General features: G+C 41.7%; 1 protein-coding gene across 1 annotated transcript in view; it reads right to left on the bottom strand.

Moving 5' to 3' along the window:
* LOC138960779 (receptor-type tyrosine-protein phosphatase H-like) overlaps positions 1 to 23,208 on the bottom strand; it is a 226,922-nt gene that overhangs the window by 134,892 nt on the left and 68,822 nt on the right. The window contains exons 5-7 of the mRNA XM_070332426.1: positions 19,693 to 19,950; positions 19,138 to 19,407; positions 17,105 to 17,284 (exon numbers count right to left, since the gene is read on the bottom strand). Of these exons, the coding sequence (XP_070188527.1) occupies positions 17,105 to 17,284; positions 19,138 to 19,407; positions 19,693 to 19,950 (708 nt within the window). The remainder of the gene's footprint in view (positions 1 to 17,104; positions 17,285 to 19,137; positions 19,408 to 19,692; positions 19,951 to 23,208) is intronic.

Below are 23,208 nucleotides of genomic sequence, written 5' to 3'. Positions count from 1 at the left end.
GTCCAAATCAATTTAAAAACACTTTCATCTTATTCCTTGTCGGTTCCTGATTCCAAAAACATATAGATATGATATGTTTGGATTAAAAACACGCTCAGAAAGTTAAAACAAAGAGAGGTACAAAAAAGCGTGCTATCCTTCTTAGCGCAACTACTACCCCGCTCTTCTTGTCAATTTCACTGCCTTTGCCATGAGCGGTGGACTGACGATGCTACGAGTATACGGTCTTGCTGAAAAATTACATTGCGTTCACTTTCATTCTGTGAGTTCCACAGCTACTTGACTAAATATTGTATTTTCGCCTTACGCGACTTGTTTTTATATTTAGTCAAGTTTTGACTAAATATTTTAACATCGAGGGGGAATCGAAACGAGGGTGTGGTGTATGTGTGTGTGTCTGTGCGTGTGTGTGTGTGTGTGTGTGTGTGTGTGTGTAGAGCGATTCAGACTAAACTACTGGACCGATCTTTATGAAATTTGACATGAGAGTTCCTGGGTATGAAATCCCCGAACGTTTTTTTCATTTTTTTGATAAATGTCTTTGATGACGTCATATCCGGCTTTTCGTGAAAGTTGAGGCGGCACTGTCACGCCTTCATTTTTCAACCAAATTGGTTGAAATTTTGGTCAAGTAATCTTCGACGAAGCCCGGACTTTGGTATTGCATTTCAGCTTGGTGACTTAAAAATTATTTAATGACTTTGGTCATTAAAAATCTGAAAATTGTAAAAAAAAATAAAAATTTATAAAACGATCCAAATTTACGTTTATCTTATTCTCCATCATTTGCTGATTCCAAAAACATATCAATATGTTATATTCGGATTAAAAACAAGCTCTGAAAATTAAATATATAAAAATTATTATCAAAATTAAATTGTCCAAATCAATTTAAAAACACTTTCATCTTATTCCTTGTCGGTTCCTGATTCCAAAAACATATACATATGATATGTTTAGATTTAAAACACGCTCAGAAAGTTAAAACAAAGAGAGGTACAGAAAAGCGTGCTTAGCGCAACTACTACCCCGCTCTTCTTGTCAATTTCACTGCCTTTGCCATGAGCGGTGGACTGACAATCATGCTACGAGTATACGGTCTTGCTGAAAAATGGCATTGCGTTCAGTTTCATTCTGTGAGTTCGACAGCTACTTGACTAAATATTGTATTTTCGCCTTACGCGACTTGTTCTTACTTTCTCTTTGAAGTCTTTCTGTCTCTTTGGTTGTTATATTTAGTCAAGTTTTGACTAAATATTTTAACATCGTTTTTTTTCTGTGTGTGTGTGTCTCTCTGTGTTTCTCTCTCTCTCTCTGTCTCGCTATCTCTTTCTTGCTCTCTCTCTCTTGCTCTCTGTCTCTCTCTCTCTCTCTCTCTCTCTCTCTCTCTCTCTCTCTCTCTCTCTCTCTTGCTCTCTCTCTCTCTCGCTCTTGTTTTTCTCTCTTCATTTATCTCAGCCTTTCTCTCTGTCTCTCTCTCTCTATCTCTCTTGTTTTCTCTCTTCATTTATCTCCGTCTTTCTAGCTCTCATTTTCTCTCTTTTGCTCTCTCTCTTTTGCTCTCTCTCTTTTGCTCTCTCTCTCTCTATTGATCTCCCACTCTCTCTATTGATCTCCCTCTCTCTCCTCTTTCTCTCTCTCTCTCTCTGTCTCTGTCTCTCTCTCTCTCTGTCTCTCTCTCTCTCTCTATGTCTCTCTCTCTCTTCACTCTCAGTTTCAATCTTCAGTCACACCTCGCAGAGAAATGAGGGACACACTAATAATGATCATTATTGTGTACCATATCTCCGTTAGAACTCAAACTTAGCTCATGGTCCATTACAGTAACACACACACACACACACTCATCAAGCACTAACAATAGCACTTTTAATTCTCCTTCTTCCATTTAGCGATTTCATTTTTAGACCAACATGTTAGGCCACAAAGAAATTAGCTGTGGTTAGGGTAACCTGACAGACCTTATTTTTTACCGCCGACGCTAAACTTTTTTTCCTGGATGGAGCAGTGGTAGTAAACATGCTCACACCTGGAACAGCAAGAACCTTTGGATCATATTCAGAGGATGTCTTCCTTCCATTTATCGCACGTTCACTTCAAGCTGTTTCTCGTCTTGATGTTGTATGGGATATCTACAAACCAGATAGCTTGAAAAGCAGCACAAGAGAAAGTAGGGGATTTTGAAAAAGGAAAAGAGTTACTCCTGTCAAAGCGATCCCGCAAAACTGGAGCAGTTTCCTTCGTGTTGATGCCAACAAAACAGAGCTGTTCAACTATCTTGCTCAATGCGTCATGACAGTGGAGACAGAAAAAAGTATCATCACCACTCAAGGTCCCATCGCTCTCTCCAACCAACCGATGGATTTGACTGGCATATCGCCATGCAGTCATGAAGAAGCGGACACGCGGATGATGGTCCACCTTGCCCATGCAGCACAGGTTAGCAATCGTGTGTTGCTTCGTACTGTGGACACAGATGTGGTCGTCCTTGCTGTAGCAGCTGTGACAGAACATCCTGGACTGGAAGTGTGGATTGCCATGGGAGTTGGCAAACATTTCCGGTACATCGCTGCTCATGACATCGCAAAGGCAGTTGGGATAGACAAAGCACGTTGTCTGCCTTTCTTTCACAGCATGACCGGCTGCGACACCGTTTCCTCGTTCAACAATGTTGGGAAGAAGAAGGCATGGGATACATGGCACAACTTCAAAGATATAACAGAAACTTTCTGCCGTCTCTGCACATACCCATTCAGCATCACTGCAGTCGACATGGTGGCTCTTGAACAATTTGTTGTGCTCCTGTATGACAAAACAAGCAATTGTGTGGATGTGAACAATGCCAGAAAGCATCTCTTCACCAAGACTGGGCGTCAGATTGACAACATCCCACCATCCAAGGAGGCTTTAATACAACATTGCAAACGTGCAGTCTACCAAGGAGCACATATCTGGAGCCAAGCATCCAATCCAACTCCACGCCTTCCTGATCCATCTGACTGGGGGTGGCAGTTTGTGAAAGGAAACTGGCATCCATTGTGGACAACCCTTCCACAGGCTTCAGAAACCTGCCAGGAACTCTTGAAATGTGGTTGCAAGACGGGCTGCAGCAGCAAACGTTGCAAATGCTTCAAGACTGGACTAAAGTGCACCGCTCTCTGCATATGCAATGGTTGCTCCTCGACTTGTCAGAATTAAGGTAGGAAACCTTGCTATTTGTTGAAACCGTTGCTGCTGATGTTTGTTTTTAGTTTTGTTGTTGTTATTTCATTTGACTCTCCACCCCCCCCCCTCTCTCTCTCTCTCTCTCTCTCTCTCTCTCTCTCTCTTATGCGGTCTGCTGCACCGCCTCCCTTCCAAAAAAGCACCTTCCGCGGTGTTCGTCATTGTTGCCATTTCCAACATTGCAAATGAATTGTTGCCATGGCAACCATGACATCCAGTCATAACACACCCCATGCCTCAAACTGTCTACACATCAAATTTGGATCGATTTGGAGCAAAATAATGCCTTCGGTGTTGCCAAAGGCACTCTTTGCCAGTGTTGCCATGGCAACTGGGGTAAATGTAATCCGGCCCCATGTCTCAAACTACCTCAACCAAAAATGTGGTGCAATTTGGAGCATAAATGTGGATTTTAATTCTGTACATAGAGGCAGACACCTGAGGGAACCATATAGCCAATATGTGACGTTATGGCTGGTGGGGGGGGGGGGGGGGGGGGGGGGTAGGGTTAAATAATAATATTTCACAATGGCTCTGTATCAGGATTTGTTCAGAACACAAAACTCTCTTACTGTGCCAAATTTGGTATTTGTTAAAAGAAATGATCAATTTTGCGACAGAGGAGTTAGACTATTCCTTTTACAACAAAGTCGTGTCGTAATAATTCCCTTCCACCCTCCCCCTACCCCTCCCTATACACTTGATAGTCCTCAACTTCGACCTACGGCGATAGGGGGATAATTGAGACAGCACTCTAAGTAGCTTTCCAGGTTACTGAATGACTTTGATTTTGATCACAAGTTTTGGAAACTGTGAGCCCTTTCATCCTCAGGGAGACAGACGGACACCGCTCCTGTGTACAACGTGGGATTTAGAGCGGGTCAAAGTTGAATCAAACTTGCCACATTCATTTCTTGCCTCATGATTAGCATGCATCGTTCACTGCTTATTGTTGTTGTTGTTTAGAAATCAGTGCGCGCGCGCGCAAGTTTGTATGAATGTGTTCGTGCGTGAGTGTGTGAGTGTGAGTGTGTGTGTGTGTGTGTGGTGTCGGTGTGTGTGTGTGTGTGGTGTCAGTGTGTGTGTGTGTGTGGTGTGCCACTGTGTTTGTTTGAGTTCGTGCCTGTGTGTGTGTTTGTGTGTGTGTGTGTGTGTGTGTGTGTGTGTGTGTGTGTGTGTGTGTGTGTGTGTGTCATAGTGTCAGTTATTCTTTCTTTTGTCCCAAATCCTTGCTTTCCAGAAACCTGTGATGTCATTCTTCCTTGAAAATTTCTTCCAAAACTTGGTTGTCCAACTTTTGTCCGAGAGATGAGGTCGGAACGGTGGTATGAGAAGAATTCAGAACTTTACACCTTGATGTCATCTGACTGATTGGCTAATTACACACTTGACGGTCTTTTGTCGACCTGGATCATAAAATTGCCGACCATGTTGATTTACCCACCCCCTTATGAACGTGAGTCTACTTGAGACATCAGCGTAGCCAACACACACCAAACCCAAAGTCGGACCATAACAAGTTTTCATTATTTTATGCCTGTCACCCCACCCTTTACCCCCCCCCCCCCTCCGCCCCCACCGCTTACCCCTTCTCAGTTCACAGTTAATTGTCTGCAGCCTCAACCCCCCGTGGGTAATAAATCACTCGACTATCGTCGCCTGCTTCTGATGACCGCTCTAAATAATTTGTCAGATAGCAGTGTGCAAAAGACACCGTTGAGTGTACATGTATTACCTTTCCTATATGCTTAGGACACGTGCCTTTTCAAGTCATTGTCAATTACAAAATGTAGGTCTTACAACACAGCCACTGATTTTCAGGTGACGGTATCAATGCCGGGTCCCTGCTCTGCGAAAAAAAAAAGTGTTTGCATTAATCGGAAGCGTAATTTATGCAGAGGTATGATGTTCTTAAGTTGTGAGATTTTTTAATGATCAGTGCTTACTAAATTCATTGATTAGATTGGTTTTATATAATGAAGTTAGAATTCTGCTGCTCTGATTAGTGAAATATTCAAAAATGCTATCATGCTATTTTGGCACCGTCATGGCTTTGTAGACTTATAATATATCTGCGTAATTGATTTCAACTCTTAGAAATCAAAAGTATAAAAAATTGTATTGTGTCTCTTCTTGTCGTTAAATAATAACAACTGTAAAACAAATTTGCTTTGATAAAGCTCCCGTTTTTCTCTCAGAATTTTGCTCATTTTTGTTTTGTTTACATGCCCCAAACACAAAAACTACAAAACGATTCATAAAAGTTCCGTTCCATGCATTCCGTCTCCTCTCAATCTAAAATCCCCCTCCCCCCCCCCCCCCCCCCCCCCCATAGACCCTCCCCCCAAAGTTTTCCGCTAGCCTCTTCGACTTTTCCCAACGAAGCGTACAGGAGCGGGGCAATCAGGAGCCTTTGCAATTTTATGACCCGTCTGAAAGAAGTGATTGACTGGACACTGTCAAGTGCTCTTAAAGAAGCGATCAGATACGTGAGAATCACAGTGTGACATTTGACAAGAGGTTGACGGAAGTCTGGCAACCAGATGTTAGAGGGAAAAAATAACTCACTGAAAAAGTGAGATCGCACGTGTCGGACAGATGAAGGTTAGAAAACAAGTCGCGTAAGGCGAAAATACAACATTTAGTCAAGCTCAGTCGAACTCACAGAATGAAACTGAACGCAATGCATTTTTTCACAATTGACCGTAGTCCGCCGCTTGTGCAAAACGGAGTGAAACTGACGAGCCTGTTCAGCGCTGTAGTGGTTTCGCTGTGTTGCATAGCACGCTTTTCTGTACCTCTCTTCGTTTTAACTTTCTGAGCGTGTTTTTAATCTAAACATATCATATCTATATGTTTTTGGAATCAGGAAACAAAGTTTGATTGTAATGATTGCTTCCATTTTCTGTGCACCTTCCACCTCTACAACATGCATACACTTGATAGTCTTCAACTTCGACCTACGGCGATCGGTGGATATTTGAGACAGTACTAGCTCCGAGGAGCTTTCCAGGTTACCGAAAGACTTTGATTTTGATAACAATGTTGAAAAGGCTGTGAGCCCTTTTATTCTCAAGGAGATAGACGGACACCGCTTCCCCTATAATGGGCTTTAATTGGAGCGTGTCAAAGTTCATTGCATCCTGATCAGCATATGAAACGTTTATCGCTTATTGTAGTTGTGTATAACTCATAGTAGTGGGAATAAGGTGACGCGCTAGTGTGAGTTTGTGTGTGAGTGTGTGTGTGATTCGTATATATATATATATATGTATATATATAGCAGTAACGGATGTTATTTGTGTTTGGACAATTACAAACATTTAATTCTTGTACACAGATTAAAGACAGTTTCCCTTCCAGGTCAAATGTCTTAATGATGCAAATACAAATAAAATACCCCCAAACTGTTCTGAAACGATCAATTTTCGTTTGAAATACTTCATTTCTTATGGAAGGAATACACACTGGCACACAGTCTTTTGTTGTTTTGGCTTGCGGCCTAAATCTGACACAAGGCTTGAAGAAGGGACATAATGGTTTATTTCATATATTAAAAAGAAATACATGTAGTGTCAACACTCAGTTGGCAGTAGGCCAGAGACATAGTAGGCAGTGGAAAGTTACTAAAAAGTGACCTAAGTTGAAAAGATGTGTATTTCTACTCCAGACATTATGGAGGCTCTGGTGTCACTAATATCAATGTGCTGTCTTTGCTTTGTTTAGCGACCAGCATCAAAGAGGCGCATAGAGGACTGCCTGGGAGAAGAGGACCACCAGGACAAAGAATGAAATCGATTGAATATGCTGTGCTGTAGCCCTGCAAAGCTGCTGCATTTTTAGTTTCTCCGCAACATAATATGCATGTTTTTGTTATGAAATAAAATTGTTGATCGTATCTTGAGTTTATGGTGTTACATGTAATAGTCCTTATGATCTGTGACTGAGTGTGAAAGTTGGTGTGTGTGCGTGTATACATTTACCAAAACCTACATTCACTCTCAACGTTGCATTCACGTCGAAATCAAACCAAACCACAACCACAACCAAAATTTCACGTTGTGTCGACGTGTAATTCACGTCAATTTTATCAGGAAAAATGCACCAAAACACAACTTTTACGTTGTGTCAACGTAGAATTCACGTAATTTTTGATCTAAATTTTGACCTAAAATTTACGTTCCATTCACGTGGACATTACGTAAAAATGCAACGCAATTTCAACCAAACCACAACCACAACCAAAAATTCACGTTGTGACAACGTAAAATTCACGTAATGTTTTTACGAACAATCCACTTCCACCAATAATTCACGTTGCATTCACGTTGGTGTCACGTAAAATGCAACGTTGTTTTCCAACGTTATTCCCACGTGATTTCGTCCATACAAATCTACGTAAAAAAACGTTGAAACGCAACGTAAACCCAACGTAACCCAACGTGAATATAACGTGAATACAACGTAAAATTGTTTGCTGGGTAGTAGTGTTCACAAATTTGATATGTTGTCACCCGCAACGCAGTGAGAGGCGCGCACGCACGTGGATGATTTTGGGTTCAAACAGACTGACTAATTTGTAAAACAGTTAGACCTCAGAATTGATTTGACACATTAGGCAAGGATTTTGCCTATTCTGTAGACATTTTTGCCTAAATTGTACAGCAGTCGTGCCTAAATCAAAACTTTGCCTAATTTCACGACTTAGGCTGCCTAATTTACGCAATAGGCAGCCTAAATCATAAAATTTCACAAATTAGGCAAAATTCAACATTGATTTCACAGGTTAGGCACAGCCGTTGCCTATTTCACGAATTAGGCAAGAAACTACCTAATTCAAGAACTTAGGCACTTTCAGGATCTAGGCACGACATATACATTATCACATTATCACTAAAACAACAAATACACTACATGTAGCCTACTGATGGACTGAAAAAACAAAATCAGGGGTTGTATTTCTTAAAGAGGTGTGTTTTAAGTGCTCGTTTGAATGCTTGGGGTGACTGAGAGTGGCGGATGGGAAAGGGGAGAGAATTCCATTGTGTGGGTGCGCAGAAAGTAAAAGTGCGTTGTCCGTATGTTTTGGTTTTGGTGTGTGGGATGGTAAGGATGCGACAGTCAGAAGAGGCACGGAGTTGTCTTGCTGGAGAATAGACGGTGAGGAGTTCAGAGAAGTAAGCAGGAGACGAACCAGAAAAGAAGTTAAAGCAGAGGGTGGACAGTTTGTAGTCAATGCGGGCTTCAATATGTAACCAGTGCAGTGTGCGAAGAAGTGGTGTTGCGTGATCTCGTTTTCGTGCTTTGAGAATGAGGCGTGCTGCCGAGTTTTGGACTTTTTGTAGTTTATGCAGGAGGAACAGAGGACAGCCAGAGAGAAGAGAGTTGCAGTAGTCAAGTTTAGAAAGAACAAAGGCACAGACAAGAGTGTTAATTGTTTGAGAGGAGAGTGTGTGGCGAATGGTGCTGATCTTACGAAGCTCAAAATAAGCTAAAGATATATGTTTGCTAAGGGTCATGCCAGATGAAAGGGTGAATCCAAGGTTTCTAGCTGATGGTGAGAAAAGAATGTCGGTGTTGCCTACTTGTACAGAAACAGGTTGGGGAGAGGGAAATGTAGTGTTCTTCTTTTTGCACAGTAAGACTTGAGTCTTATCATCATTCAGCTTAAGTTTGTTATCGACCATCCAAGATTTAACATCAGTGATGCATGTCTGAATGGTTTGGATGGCGAAATGTGTCTCTGCAGGGGGACTTGGTTTATACAGCTGGGTGTCATCAGCAAAAGACTGATTTAAAACAGAATGGTTTTGAATCAGTGTGGAGAGGGGCTTGGTGTACATGATGAAAAGGATGGGACCGAGTACTGAACCTTGAGGAACGCCGAAAGAAAGTGGGGCTGGAGCAGACATCTGGCCATCGACAAGCACAGCCTGGGTCCTGCCAATGAGATAGGTATCGCTGAGAAAATTTTATTCCGTCGTATTCAGTAGCAGACGAATGTTTGCCCCTGTACGTGTACCAACGTCAAATACTGTATAAAGTTTGGTTTTCTGAGGCAAGACAGTATATGCAACCGCTTCATTTTCTTGAAAATCAAGGATGTGTGCATTCGGGTAAGCGACGCGCGCTGCGAGAGGTCGTGCGGTGCGGAGCTCTGTTAAATACTGTGTTTTTACATTTAGTCAAGTCTTGACTAAATGTTTTAACATAGAGGGGGAATCGAGATGAGGGTCGTGTTGTATGTATGTATGTGTGTGTGTTTGTGTACAGCGGTTCAGAGATAACTACCGGACCGATCTTCATGAAACTTTACATGAGAGTTCCTGAGTACGATATCCCCACCCGGTTTTTTTCTTTTCTTTTTTACATTTAGTCAAAACCTCAAGTTTTGACTAAATGTTTTAACATAGAGGGGGAATCGAGACGAGGGTCGTGGTGTATGTGTGTGTGTGTGTGTGTGTGTGTGTGTGTCTGTGCGTGTGTGTGTGTAGAGCGATTCAGACTAAACTACTGAACCGATCTTTATGAAATTTTACATGAGAGTTCCTGGGTATGAAATCCCCAGACGCTTTTTTCATTTTTTCGATAAATGTCTTTTATGACGTCATATCCGGCTTTTTGTAAAAGTTGAGGCGGCACTGTCACATCTTCATTTTTCAATCCAATTGATTGAAATTTTGGCCAAACAATCTTCGACGAAGGCCGGACTTCGGTATTGCATTTCAGCATGGAGGCTTAAAAATTAATCAATGACTTTGGTCATTAAAAATCTGAAAATTGTAATTAAAATTATTTTTTTTATAAAACGATCCAAAATTACTTTTATTTTATTTTTCATTATGTTCTGATTCCAAAAACATATAAATATGTTATATTCGGATTAAAAACAAGCTCTGAAAATTAAAACTATAAAAATTATGATTAAAATTAAATTTCCGAAATCGTTTTAAAAACAATTTCATCTTATTCCTTGTCGGTTCCTGATTCCAAAAACATATAGATATGATATGTTTGGATTAAAGGCACAGTAAGCCTCCCGTAAACCATCACAGAGCTCCCCGAGCGTCTACATACAGTACAAGCATACTTCCATTTGAACGCTCACCGAACGGGAACATCCTGGCTGCTTTCTGTCGAGCGTGAGAAATTTTCAAAGAATTTATTTTCGTGGACTTGCTCCTCTACAACAATGGTGCCTCGTTTTGGTGCTGGACGGCTGTTATGAATATTCAATACCGGAAATCACGCCCGGACAGTAAGCCTCCCGTAAACCATCACAGATACTGTCAGGCTTTTAGACACAGTACAAACACCCTTCCATTTGAACGCTCACCAAACGGGAACATCCTAGGTGCCCTACGTAAAGAGCGAGCAATTTTTAAAGAATTAATTTAAAGATTGTCTCGAACACTTTTTGGACCCATCCTGAACTCAGGTCAAAAATGAGTTACTTCCCTTCGGGTCTCATTCTATCGATGTAAACTGGCCATAGCCGTGGATCGATGATTATCAGAATGTTTTTGGACCGTGGTGCGTTTTTGCGCTAGACCTAACTTTTAAAATCTAAATAATAAATTGACAGCTTGTTACACAAACATTCTTTGATCATAAAAGAATTCTTTTTTCATCAAGACAAGATCAGTACAATTCGAAGTTGTGAAAGTTTGAAAAAAGAAAAGCCCGGAAGCAGGGTCACGCAAGGGTCGTAGCAGACGACGGTTTATGCATATCGCCGTTCCTTTCAACAGTCAAAAGCCATCGCTAGAGTTCTTGTGAACCACAGCCGTTTGTTTCGTGCATAAAAACGTGCTATTGTAGATAAGCTCACATCGAGTCGCATTCAAATGACTAACTGACGACTACTGTGTGAAAAAGGGAAACTGGATCACACGGGTTCACGATGGCTCAGGGGTAAGATAAACCACGCAAAGAAAAAGTTGATAACTTTTTACAGGGTTGTGAAGTTCCACAGCTACGAGAGGAGGAGAAGGAGGAATGTGAAGGTCTGATAACTGTAAATGGAGCAACAGCTGCCCTTAAGCAACTTAATAATGGATCAGCACCAGGTCTTGATGGCAGAAGGAAGGCCGACACATTCTCAACATATGGCACCAATTACTCTTATTCACAAAGACCAAAATAAAATTGCATAATTGGAGAGACCTATTCCGTTGACAAATTCTGATTATAAATTGTTGGCAACATGTTTGGCAAACAGAATTTGTCGTGTTGTTGATTCGATTGTACATCAGGATCACAGTTTTTTTGAAAGGTAGATCAGTCGCATCATTATTGAGAACAATTGACGATGTTGTAGATCTGACTCGGGTATCCAACACGCCTGGTGCCATTAAGGCGGTCGATTTTAACCAAGCATTTGACAGCATTTCTAAGGATTATATGTTATACTAGATGAATACCCGCTTCGCCGGGTAGCCGGCTTTGCCGGGAAGAAGTAGAGCCGAATACCCGGCTTCGCCGGGTTAGTGGCGCACCGTACGCCGGCTTTGCCGGGTCCGGGTACCCGGCTTCGCCGGGTGAGTGGCGCACCGTACGCGATTGACGCCACACGAAGGAAGGGAGATAAACGCGCAAAACACTGGAGAAGATAAGGAGCGTTGTGGACAGTGACCTTCTAAAAATAGTAACGGGAATATGGATTGAGCGTTGTGGACAGTGACCTTCTAAAAATAGTAACGGGAAAATGGATTGACGCCACACGAAGGAAGGGAGATAAACGCAAAACACTGGAGAAGATAAGGAAGAGTTACTGGGAATGGATGAACAGAAAAACCAAAATAGGTTCAGCGCTGTTGAAAATTTTCATCGACCAGATTGTGTCCGGGGTGTACCTGAATATGCCCACCAAATTTGAAGCAGATCCATCGAGAACTTTGGCCGTGCATCGCGAACACACACACACACACACACACACACACACACACACACACACACACACACACACACACACACACACACACACACACACACACACACACACACACACACAGACAGACACAAGTCGTATATATATATAAGTGTTAATGAACGAAAGCAAAAGCTGTGTTGGATATTCTGGTTGGATAAGTGATCATTGTACTGTGGATGCTGGCATTAGGCAAAGATGCCCTTTTTCTCCACTGGTTTTTGTTTTTCCAATTGAATTTTTGGCAATACCAGTTAGATCCGATGATATAATTAAAGACATTGTGTTAAAACGTAGTGCGATAGGAAATTGAAGTTGTGTTTTGACGATTTTGCTGTACGCTGATGACGTTACACTATTTTTAAGAGATAAGGATGATGTGAATGTGGTGATGGAATTGTTCCGCACATTTGCCAATATGTCGGGCTTAGAGATAAACCAGACAAAAACAGAGGTCATGTGGGTTGGGTCGAATAGAGGCCGTGCTGAGAGTTGTAACGGTCTGATTTGTTTGTTTGTTTGTTTGTTTAACACCCAGCCGACCACGAAGGGCCATATCAGGGCGGTGCTGCTTTGACATATAACGTGCGCCACACACAAGACAGAAGTCGCAGCCCAGGCTTCATGTCTCACCCAGTCACATTATTCTGACACCGGACCAACCAGTCCTAGCACTAACCCCATAATGCCAGACGCTAGGCGGAGCAGCCACTAGATTGCCAATTTTAAAGTCTTAGGTATGACCCGGCCGGGGTTCGAACCCACGACCTCCCGATCACGGGGCGGACGCCTTACCACTAGACCAACCGTACCGGTCAACGGTCTGATTTGAAAAAATAAGTTCAGGATACTCTGCATTGGGTTGGTTTTTTTTAACTTTTTGTGAAGCGTCCTCCCGTGAGGAAAACTGGTCATCCAAGATAAATAATATTTTGCAGATGATAAGTATGTGGCAAAGGCAAAATTTAGGTTATTTTGGAAAAATTTTCGTTATAAAAAGTTTAATTGTTCCTCAGTTGATTTACGTATTGAAGGCACTTTGGAAAGAGTAAACACTCTTTTATTTCGTTTTTTTGTGAAAAAGGAAAAACGGTAATAAAACAGGCTTTGAAAAAATGAAAAAGATCCGGTTTGAAAAGTGAGTATGAAAAAGGAGGCATTAAAATGGTTGATTTAAAATCAAATCAGTCGTCCTTTTTGTGTGAATGGGCCTCAAAATTGCACACTTCCTCTGTGGAAGATAGATGGACATTTGTACCATCACTCTGGTTTTCAAAGTTTGGAAAAAAATTGCATGTTTTTAATTTAGAGTGGATTGGACATAGCAGACGGTACATTTTTTGTCTCTTTAGTACACACCTTATATTAGTATATTTGTTCACATTTTTGAATGTATAGAGATAAATGGCATTGTGTTCTAATAAAATTTAAAAAAATGAATGTTTTAATTAGAATGAGCACAGGAATATTTTTGTGAAGATGTGTATGACTGACGGAAAATCGTATAGTCTACTTTCACAAAGATAGCAGAAAAAGTATGTGATAAAGATGATAAACACTTGTCATAAGCAGTTTTAATTTGTTGCTCTGGAAGCTAAACCCAAAATCTTGTTGCTGATGCTATATATGACCTTGTGACATTGATATGGTATTCTGGACAAAATTTAATTTAAAGGAAATAGTTTGTTTTTTTAAAACCCACGTATTTTCCATACCATTTGTACTAGTCACAAAAACGTCGGTTCAGCTTCCTGTAAATGCTTTAGATAATTTATGTGGAAAACTAGAACTTTCTATCATAAATAGTTTTCGAAATATCTTTATAAAAGAAGAAAAATCATTAAAATTTCGTTAACTTTTTTACCACAACATAATGAATATTTGCACACCAACTGTGAAGACACATTCTCATTCAGCACTTTCATAGCTAGGGTTATATTGACTTCTGCTAAAATTTCAGCCAATTTGTATCTAAACAGTGGCATCGAGTAACGAAACACAAAAAAGTGATTTTTCATGCAATCTCACGTATTACTGCCCCCTTAAGTGCGAAAAGGGAAGATTGAAGGGTGGGAAGCAAGAAGGATATTCTAGCGTATCTGCTGAACCCAGTGGACCGGGTAAAGAGATTCTAACTTATCTTCTGAACCTAGAGAACAGAGTTAAGAGATTATTAACAGCTATTGTGTTTTCAGCGTAGCAATAGGGCCCGATATTTAGACGAGACAAGTATAATGCCGACGAGTCGAAGACGAGTCGCATTATACTTGTTCGAGTCTAAATATCGGACCCTATTGCTTCGATGAAAACACAATAGCGTTTATATAGCTATTCTGACATTAAATTCTGTGTTAAAATCATGTTTTTGTCAGCAACAAGTACCAGAATGGTCCATGTCGTTGATTGCAGACGACGGTTCCCTTTCCGCATGAAGCCACGGAAATAACCGAACATTGAAAAACCCACGGACATGTATTACGGAGAAAACTCGAGATAACCGGATGTTTAGCATTACGTCAATATGCTAGGAATCATATGACGTCATGACGTATCATGCTTGCCTACGTATATTGTATGTTCGAAAGTCTGACTTCTTTTGGGAATTCGCGTGGTGAAGACTGCGGTAAATCTGTAGATGATAAGAGAACAAGGATTGTCTCAAAAGAAACCACTAAATGTTTCAGACCGGCAACTTCCTTTCAACATTGCACTATACAATGGACGTTCTATGTGACAGGAGAGTTTGCTGATTTTGTGTTAAACATTGGAGAGATGATCAGATCGTCTGCTAGAATCAGAGATAGGTCGCTTCAGATTGCAGCTTCTGGAAATTTGCAAGGTTTGTTGCCTGTTAAAGAACTGGATTTTACACGTAATGTATGTCATGTACAGTAAGCAACAACAAAAACACACACAAAGCAAATGGCATCGTCTGTCGACTAGTCACAGAAACAAACCTGGCGAGGTATGCGTGTACTTTATACACGTGGAAGAAACCGGAACCATGCGTCTTTGTTATCGACAATATGCTTTTGGATATTGAGTAAAATGGCCGACTTCCGCCGCATTATGCTTTGATGATCGGAAGAGACCATCCAATCACAGCCCCCGAATTCCCCCACGTGTTCATCAGAATAGCTATATTCTGATGAACACGTGGGGGAATTCGGGGGCTGTGATTGGATGGTCTCTTCCGATCATCAAAGCATAATGCTACGGAAGTCGGCCATTTTTCTCAATATCCAAAAGCATATTGTCAATAACAAAGACGCATGGTTCCGGTTTCTTCCACGTGTATAAAGTACACGCATACCTCGCCAGGTTTGTTTCTGTGACTAGTCGACAGACGATGCCATTTGCTTTGTGTGTGTTTTTGTTGTTGCTTACTGTACATGACATACATTACGTGTAAAATCCAGTTCTTTAACAGGCAACAAACCTTGCAAATTTCCAGAAGCTGCAATTTGAAGCGACCTATCTCTGATTCTAGAAGACGATCTCTCCAATGTTTAACACAAAATCAGCAAACTCTCCTGTCACATAGAACGTCCATTGTATAGTGCAATGTTGAAATGAAGTTACCGGTCTGAAACATTTAGTCGTTTCTTCTGAGACAATCCTTGTTCTCTTATCATCTACAGATTTACCGCAGTCTTCACCACGCGAATTCGCAACAGAAGTCAGACTTTCGAACATACAATATACGTAGGCAAGCATGATACGTCATGACGTCATATGATTCCTAGCATATTGACGTAATGCTAAACATCTGGTTATCTCGAGTTTTCTCCGTAATACATGTCCGTGGGTTTTTCAATGTTCGGTTATTTCCGTGGCTTCATGCGGAAAGGGAACTGTCGTCTGCAATCAACGACATGGACCATTCTGGTACTTGTTGCTGACAAAAACATGATTTTAACACAGAATTTAATGTCAGAATAGCTATATATACGCTATTGTGTTTTCATCGTAGCAATAGGGTCCGATATTTAGACTCGAACAAGTATAATGCGACTCGTCTTCGACTCGTCGGCATTATACTTGTCTCGTCTAAATATCGGGCCCTATTGCTACGCTGAAAACACAATAGCTGTTAATAACTTGTCTGCTGAACCCAGCGAATAATGGAAACTTATCTGAAGACCGAGACGAGATTATAACTTGTCTGTCTGGTGAACCCAGTGAACAGGGGTAAGAGATTCTAATATGTCTGCTGAACCAAGTTGACAAGGGGGAAAGATGTAACTTGTCTGTTGAACCAAAAGTGGACAGTGCAAGGGGAAGTGATTCTAACTTATCTACGGAACCAAGTGAACAGGTGACGAGATGGATGGAATGGTAAGGCGAGGAAACCTATCCTTAGCGGATTATGACTTTATTCAGTTATTCTGCAGAAAAACAGAAATGCTGGAGAAAAACTGTTTGTTTCTGCAGCATTTCTGCATAATGTCATCTTTTGCGAGAGCTACGTTTTTTTCTGCAGTAAAACAGTTTTACAGCAGTAAAATTGAAATCTAGAATGCTGCAGTAAAACGGTGATGTTGTTTTACTGGAGAAAAACTGTTTACACTTTTTCTTCAGCATTTTGGCATTATTCAGTTATTCTGCAGAAAAACAAAATGCTGGAGAAAAACTGTCTTTTCTGCAGCATTTCTGCATAATGTCATCTCCAGAATAACTGAATAATGTCATAATCTGCCAAGAGCCAGTACAAAATGCTGCAGAAAAAATTTAAACAGGTTTTCTGCAGTAAAACAACAGCACCGTTTTACTGCAGCATTCTTGATTTCAATTTTACTGCAGTAAAATGTTTTGTTGCAGAAAAAAAACGCTGCTTCGGCGAAAGATGACATGCAGAAATGCTGCAGAAAAGAACGGTTTTTCTCCAGCATTTGTCTTTTCTGCAGAATAACTGAATAAAGTCATAATCCGCTAAGGATAGAAACCCACCTGATTTGTGTGTGTCAAATATGTACGGTGAAGTTGTAATCGTCTCTGTGGCAGTCTCGCCCCTTTCGTCTTTGACCTTCAGCTGAATGTAAAACCCCGACAATGATGACGTGTCTTCTTCAGTCGCCCAGGAAATGTTGAGTCTGGTTCCCACAGGCTTAACATCCACTGCTGTTAGGTCTGCAAAACATTCCCAAGGAGATTTGAAATAATAAAGCACGAGTTTCGAGGCTTTTCTTAATCTCTTTCATTCCATAATGGGACACAACATGCGTTCGTTCGTGCCTGCTATATATGAGAGATGGAGAGAGAGAGAAAGAGAGGGAAAGGTGAGTAAGTGAGTGAGTGCGTGTATATATATATATATATATATATATATATATATATATATATAGTCCTCAGGACTAGATTACCTTGCGATACGTCCCCCACAAAGGGACTTTGCTCTGTAAATCTCGGTCCCCCTTGAGGAGGGTCTGATGCTCCCAATAGGCTGTCTGTGAAGGGATACTTATTTCTCTCTCTATCTCTGCTAAGAGATTTTAACAAATCTCGGAAGAAAGTCTCTGCTGACTTTCAATTGTTTCTTTCACAATTTCTGATGTTTTATAATGTGTATATGTATATATATATTTTCAAAATTAGATCTAACTTGTTCGCGTATCTATTTCTGGATCTGCAGGCTGGTACAGAGTTACCTCCCTTTAGGCTTTTCAAATTTCCCTCGTTTTAACCTAATTTCTTGGTTAAAACTTGTCTAAATTTCTAAATTCTTTCTTAATAATTATCAATTCCACACTTTGGCCTTAAATCAAAGTGTTTCCCTTCACAGATATCCCCTTGGGGTTGTCAGATGAGAGTAGTCTCCCATGCCAACAGAAGCTACCATTCAGAGAGTGGTTTGCTTCTTAGTTGGATACCATGGGTTGACAACTCTCGCCATCAGTACCACCTGACCACTGATGAGACACATAATAGTGTCGAAACACGTGTCTGGTCTAGGTACAAAAACAATGGACCTCCTCAGGACTAGATTACCTTGTGATACGTCCCCCACAAAGGGACTTTGCTCTGTAAATCTCGGTCCCCCTTGAGGAGGGTCTGATGCTCCCAATAGGCTGTCTGTGAAGGGATACTTATTTCTCTCTCTTTCTCTGCTAAGAGAATTTAACAAATCTCGGAAGAAAGTCTGGTCACCGTGAAAGTTGCATCGCCTTTAAAGCGATCCAATTGAAGTCTTGCAGAAAACTTCTTCTTTACCAAGTCCTGTGTTGAACAGCAGTGAAAAGTTGACCGCTTTTCCTGTTTAACCTTTTCAAAATTAGATCTAACTTGTTCGCGTATCCATTTCTGGATCTGCAGGCTGGTACAGAGTTACCTCCCTTTAGGCTTTTTCAAATTTCCCTTGTTTTAACCTAATTTCTTGGTTAAAACTTGTCTAAATTTCTAAATTCTTTCTTAATAATTATCAATTCCACACTTTGGCCTTAAATCAAAGTGTTTCCCTTCACAGATATCCCCTTGGGGTTGTCAGATGAGGGTAGTCTCCCATGCCAACAGAAGCTACCATTCAGAGAGTGGTTTGCATGGGTTGACAACTCTCGCCATCAGTACCACCTGACCACTGATGAGACACGTACAATAGTGTCGAAACACGTGTCTGGTCTAGGTACAAAAACAATGGTCCTCCTCAGGACTAGATTACCTTGTGATACGTCCCCCACAAAGGGACTTTGCTCTGTAAATCTCGGTCCCCCTTGAGGAGGGTCTGATGCTCCCAATAGGCTGTCTGTGAAGGGATACTTATTTCTCTCTCTTTCTCTGCTAAGAGATTTTAACAAATCTCGGAAGAAAGTCTCTGCTGACTTTCAATTGTTCACAATTTCTGATGATTTATATATATATACACGCACTTACATATATATATATATATGTGTGTGTGTGTGTGTGTCCATTCGTCCTTCTGAACACTCAACCGTTTGATCGTGATTATGTTCCTTCGACTCTGTGCATGAATCCAATTAACTACATACCGCTTAGTTTTGTGGTAATAAGTAGCGGAGTGCAGGAAGTGTTGAGACCACAGAAGACGGTAAAAATGCGGAATTCATACGTCGTTCCAGGTCTAAGTCCATCCACTCTTAAGTGTGTTAAGGACTTCAACACACTCATAGTCTTCGTGGAACCCTGTGAGTTATTCCACTGCAGCATGAAACCTTCAACGGTAGAGGGAGGTTTCCAATGCAACTCAGCCGATGTTGAGTCAACGTGGTCTCCTTGAGCGAGGTAGACAGGTTCAGGTGCTGAAAAAGACACACAAAAAAGAAAGGTCAACACACACACACACACACACACACACACACTGCGCGCGCACACACACTCTCTCTCTCTCTCTCTCTCTCTCTCTCTCTCTCTCTCTCTCTCTCTCTCTCTCTCTCTCTCTCTCTCTCTCTCTCTCTCTCTCTCTCTCTCTCTGTCTCCTCTCGCTTTTACTCTTTGTCTGTTCCTGCTCAGTTGTGCCCTCCATCGTTCCCTGCAGCAGAATCATACTGTAACGAGCTAAACCATTTCACTGAGAGTCTGCATACCGGTACAGACGTCCACTTGGAGCGGCGTACTCTGCCTGGTAATGGTGACAGCTGTGATCTCGACCGTGTATCGTGTGGCAGCGCTCAGCCCCTCCAGCCTGGTCGATATCCCAGTCACCTCGCTATCTCGTCTTCCTTCCAGGATGACTACACGGTAACTGTTAGCATCGCCCTCCCCTGGAGTCCAGTGCAAGCTGATGCATCTCTGGCGACCATATAGGCACACATCCCAGTCAGCTTCTGTCGGGGCGCTCGGGGCTGCAAGAAAAGAAGAAAATATAATCAGGGCTGTTGGAACGATAGATGCTGTTTTAAACACAATGATTCCCTGGATAAATAGCATCATACAAATAGTATGACACGGACCATTTTGGAATCAATCGTCTTCGCCAGATACAAATAAGTCGCGTGAAGCGATACAAAAACATTTAGTCAATCTGTAGGCATCAAACTCCCAAAAACAGTCATTGGCGAAACTACATTTAGATACACCCGGCTAACCATACCCGAAGACCAAGACGGGTCTCGCTTTTCTCCGCGAAGCATGCGAACATTATACTCAACCTATTTTCTTTAATTCTGACCGTGTTTTTAGAGTAAACATACCATATCTATATAATTTTAAATTCAGGAGAAGATGAGGAATACAATGCAATATTTGTTTATTCTATAAGTGAAAATTTGTTTTTAATGACAACTTTAATGCGCGAACTAATTCAGTAACAGTTAAGCTTCTGAGTTGAAATTCACAATCAAAGTCCGGACTGAGTCAAATATTGCTTGACACAAATTTCAATCAATTTGGTTGAAAAATGAGGGCGTGACAGTTCTGCCTCAACTATCTCAAGTAGGGGAAGGGCCCCTAATATGGACCACTTTTTGTTTCATGTTGATAACTAGCTTGTTTTCTTGTGAAGAAGTTTCATTTTGTGTTTGGTAGTCCTTCTCTCTTAGGTTAACCGTTGGGCCTAATTAGAGTGAAATCGCTTTGATAGACACTCAGCAAAAATTAAATACAGAAAAAATCACAAAAGGTCCATATTAGGAGCCTGGGCGCCCAATATGGACCAGTGAAGCGGCCTTCACAAATCACTGTAAAAAGCCCCCTATACTTCAAAATAACATGATAAAACTTAGTGTGCAAGCCAGACTAATTAAAATATGCTTTAGATTTATCTGTTTCGGGTTGATGAGAGCATTATTTGAAGCACACCAGGAAACTGAAGAAGCTTATCAAAAACAGAGTGAAAATAAGTGAAATTATCAACTTCCCCACAAAAAAGACTATTTGTTATATTTTGTTGAAATCTCGAGGGCTAGTTATAGGTTATTTTCAGCAAGCTTTTTAATGAATTAATTAAAATTGCCTTTAGCTTTTATTTTCTTCGATTTGTTGAAGGCGGTCCATATTAGGGGACTCACACATACTTTGAGGTTTTGCTATTATTTTTTGTTTTCAGTAGAAACTCGGGGTAACCACTGCTAAAATTTAACAAATACGGTTTTAGCTGTCATGTATAGCCATTTTTGTGTGATAAAAGCTTTGGCTGTGGACAGAAACGAGTCCGTTTTAGGCGGCAAATTTAGAGTGAACGCTGCCAAAAGTGAAAAAAAGGGAAAAAGCCTAACGGTTTTGAGGTTTTTGTTTCTTCCATTGTTTTGACATGTGCATGTTATCCAGAGAGGGTGAATAAAGCGAATGAAATTGTTTTGAGCGCTCTAGCGCCGTTTGTTTGCCAGAACAGGAGGTGGTCCATATTAGGAGCCGGTCCATATTAGGAGCCTTTCCCCTACCTCTCCCGAAGATAGTACTTTTCGGCTATATTTACAGTTTCAAGCTGTCAGGACAACTTCTGTAGAGGTTTTCTGGGGAAACTGAAAGGTAGCCTCGTCAGGGGACAACTATTCAAAACCCATATCCTCATTATTTTGTTTCTCGATAGAAAATAATGATTTATGGATGATTATTATATTTCCCTTTTGGGGGTAAACTTGAATGTACTGGTGGTTGATTATCCAGGTTGCTCTCAGTGATTGAGGCTTTCGTTGCAGAAAATCCTTTCATTAAATGAGGGTTTGTGGATCTCTTTTTATATTTTGCCCTTGATATGGCTGTTGCTCTCTTAAAGTGAGGCAGATTGAGTTGACGTATCTCTCAGTGGTTGTGGCTTTTGTTGTGGAAGTACCTCTCATTAATTGAGGGTACAGTGCTATCTTTGTATCTTGTCCACAATTAGACTGTTGCTCTCTTAAAGTGAGGCAGATTGAGTTGACGTATCTCTCAGTGGTTGTGGCTTTTGTTGTGGAAGTACCTCTCATTAATTGAGGGTACAGTGATATCTGTGTATCTTGTCCACGATTGGACTGTTGCTCTCTTAAAGTGAGGCAGATTAAGTTGACGTATCTCTCAGTGGTTGTGGCTTTTGTTGTGGAAGTACCTCTCATTAATTGAGGGTACAGTGATCATATACTGTTCAAAAAAAGAAACGCATAGCTTGTAATATTTGGTTAATTTAGTTATATAGCTACAAGGATATCCACCAAACTGCAGAAAATGTTTATCTGGTCGTCGACCTTTCGTCCATTGCCACAAGTGAGCTCTGCACGTGACGCATGCGTTATCAGTGGCTACAATGTCAAAATTGCTCATTTGGCATGACCACTCGTCATGCTTCAGTGTAATCTCGTGAAACTCGGGGAATATTGAGCTCTCACCATGTCTTCCAAAACCCATAAAAGCGGATTGTTCGCCACAAAGAAATCAGACGACAATTCAGCGACGAAAGATGGCCCGATTGAGCAGAGAAGACCGCCAAATTGCATTGGGTCGTTTACAAGCAGGCCAAAGTCAAAGTGCAATCGCCAGGCACTTCCACGTGTCCCAGAGCACCATCAGTAGACTGTGGGTCAGGTTTCAAGCCACTGGCTCCGTTGCTGACTTGCCACGAGCGGGAAGACCAAGGGCGACAACTGCTGCTCACGACCGCTTCATACGGCTCCGCCACCTCCGGAATCGTTTCCTGTCGGCCTCATCTTCTGTCCAGGCTCTCCCCGGGCCACACCGATTATCGGACCAGACCGTGCGGAACCGCCTGCATGAAGCTGGTTTGAGAGCTCGCAGACCTCACAGAGGAGCTGTCCTCACCCGCCGCCATCGCCAGAACCGAGTGCAGTGGGGCAACCAGCACCTTCGCTGGACCGTCCGGAATCACTGGAGACACGTGTGGTTCAGCGACGAGTCCTACTTCCTGCTCCAGCGACATGATGGTCGGAGGAGGGTCTACCGGAGAGTAAACGAACGTTACGCGCCCAACTGTGTGGATGAGGCACCCGTTCATGGTGGTGGAGGCGTCATGGTGTGGGGGGCGATCAATACCGCTGGAAGGAGCACCCTGGTGCACGTCCAAGGGCGCATAACTGCCCAGCGATACGTGGAGGAAATTCTGCGCCCACACGCCCTTCCTCTTCTGGCTGACCAGGATGCCATATTCCAGCAGGACAACGCTCGCCCGCACA

This window comes from Littorina saxatilis, linkage group LG3 (genome assembly GCF_037325665.1).
Source record: "Littorina saxatilis isolate snail1 linkage group LG3, US_GU_Lsax_2.0, whole genome shotgun sequence".
NCBI lineage: Eukaryota > Metazoa > Mollusca > Gastropoda > Littorinimorpha > Littorinidae > Littorina > Littorina saxatilis.
Note: the sequence above shows the minus strand (reverse complement) of the source record. Positions and strands in the feature narration are given on the sequence as shown.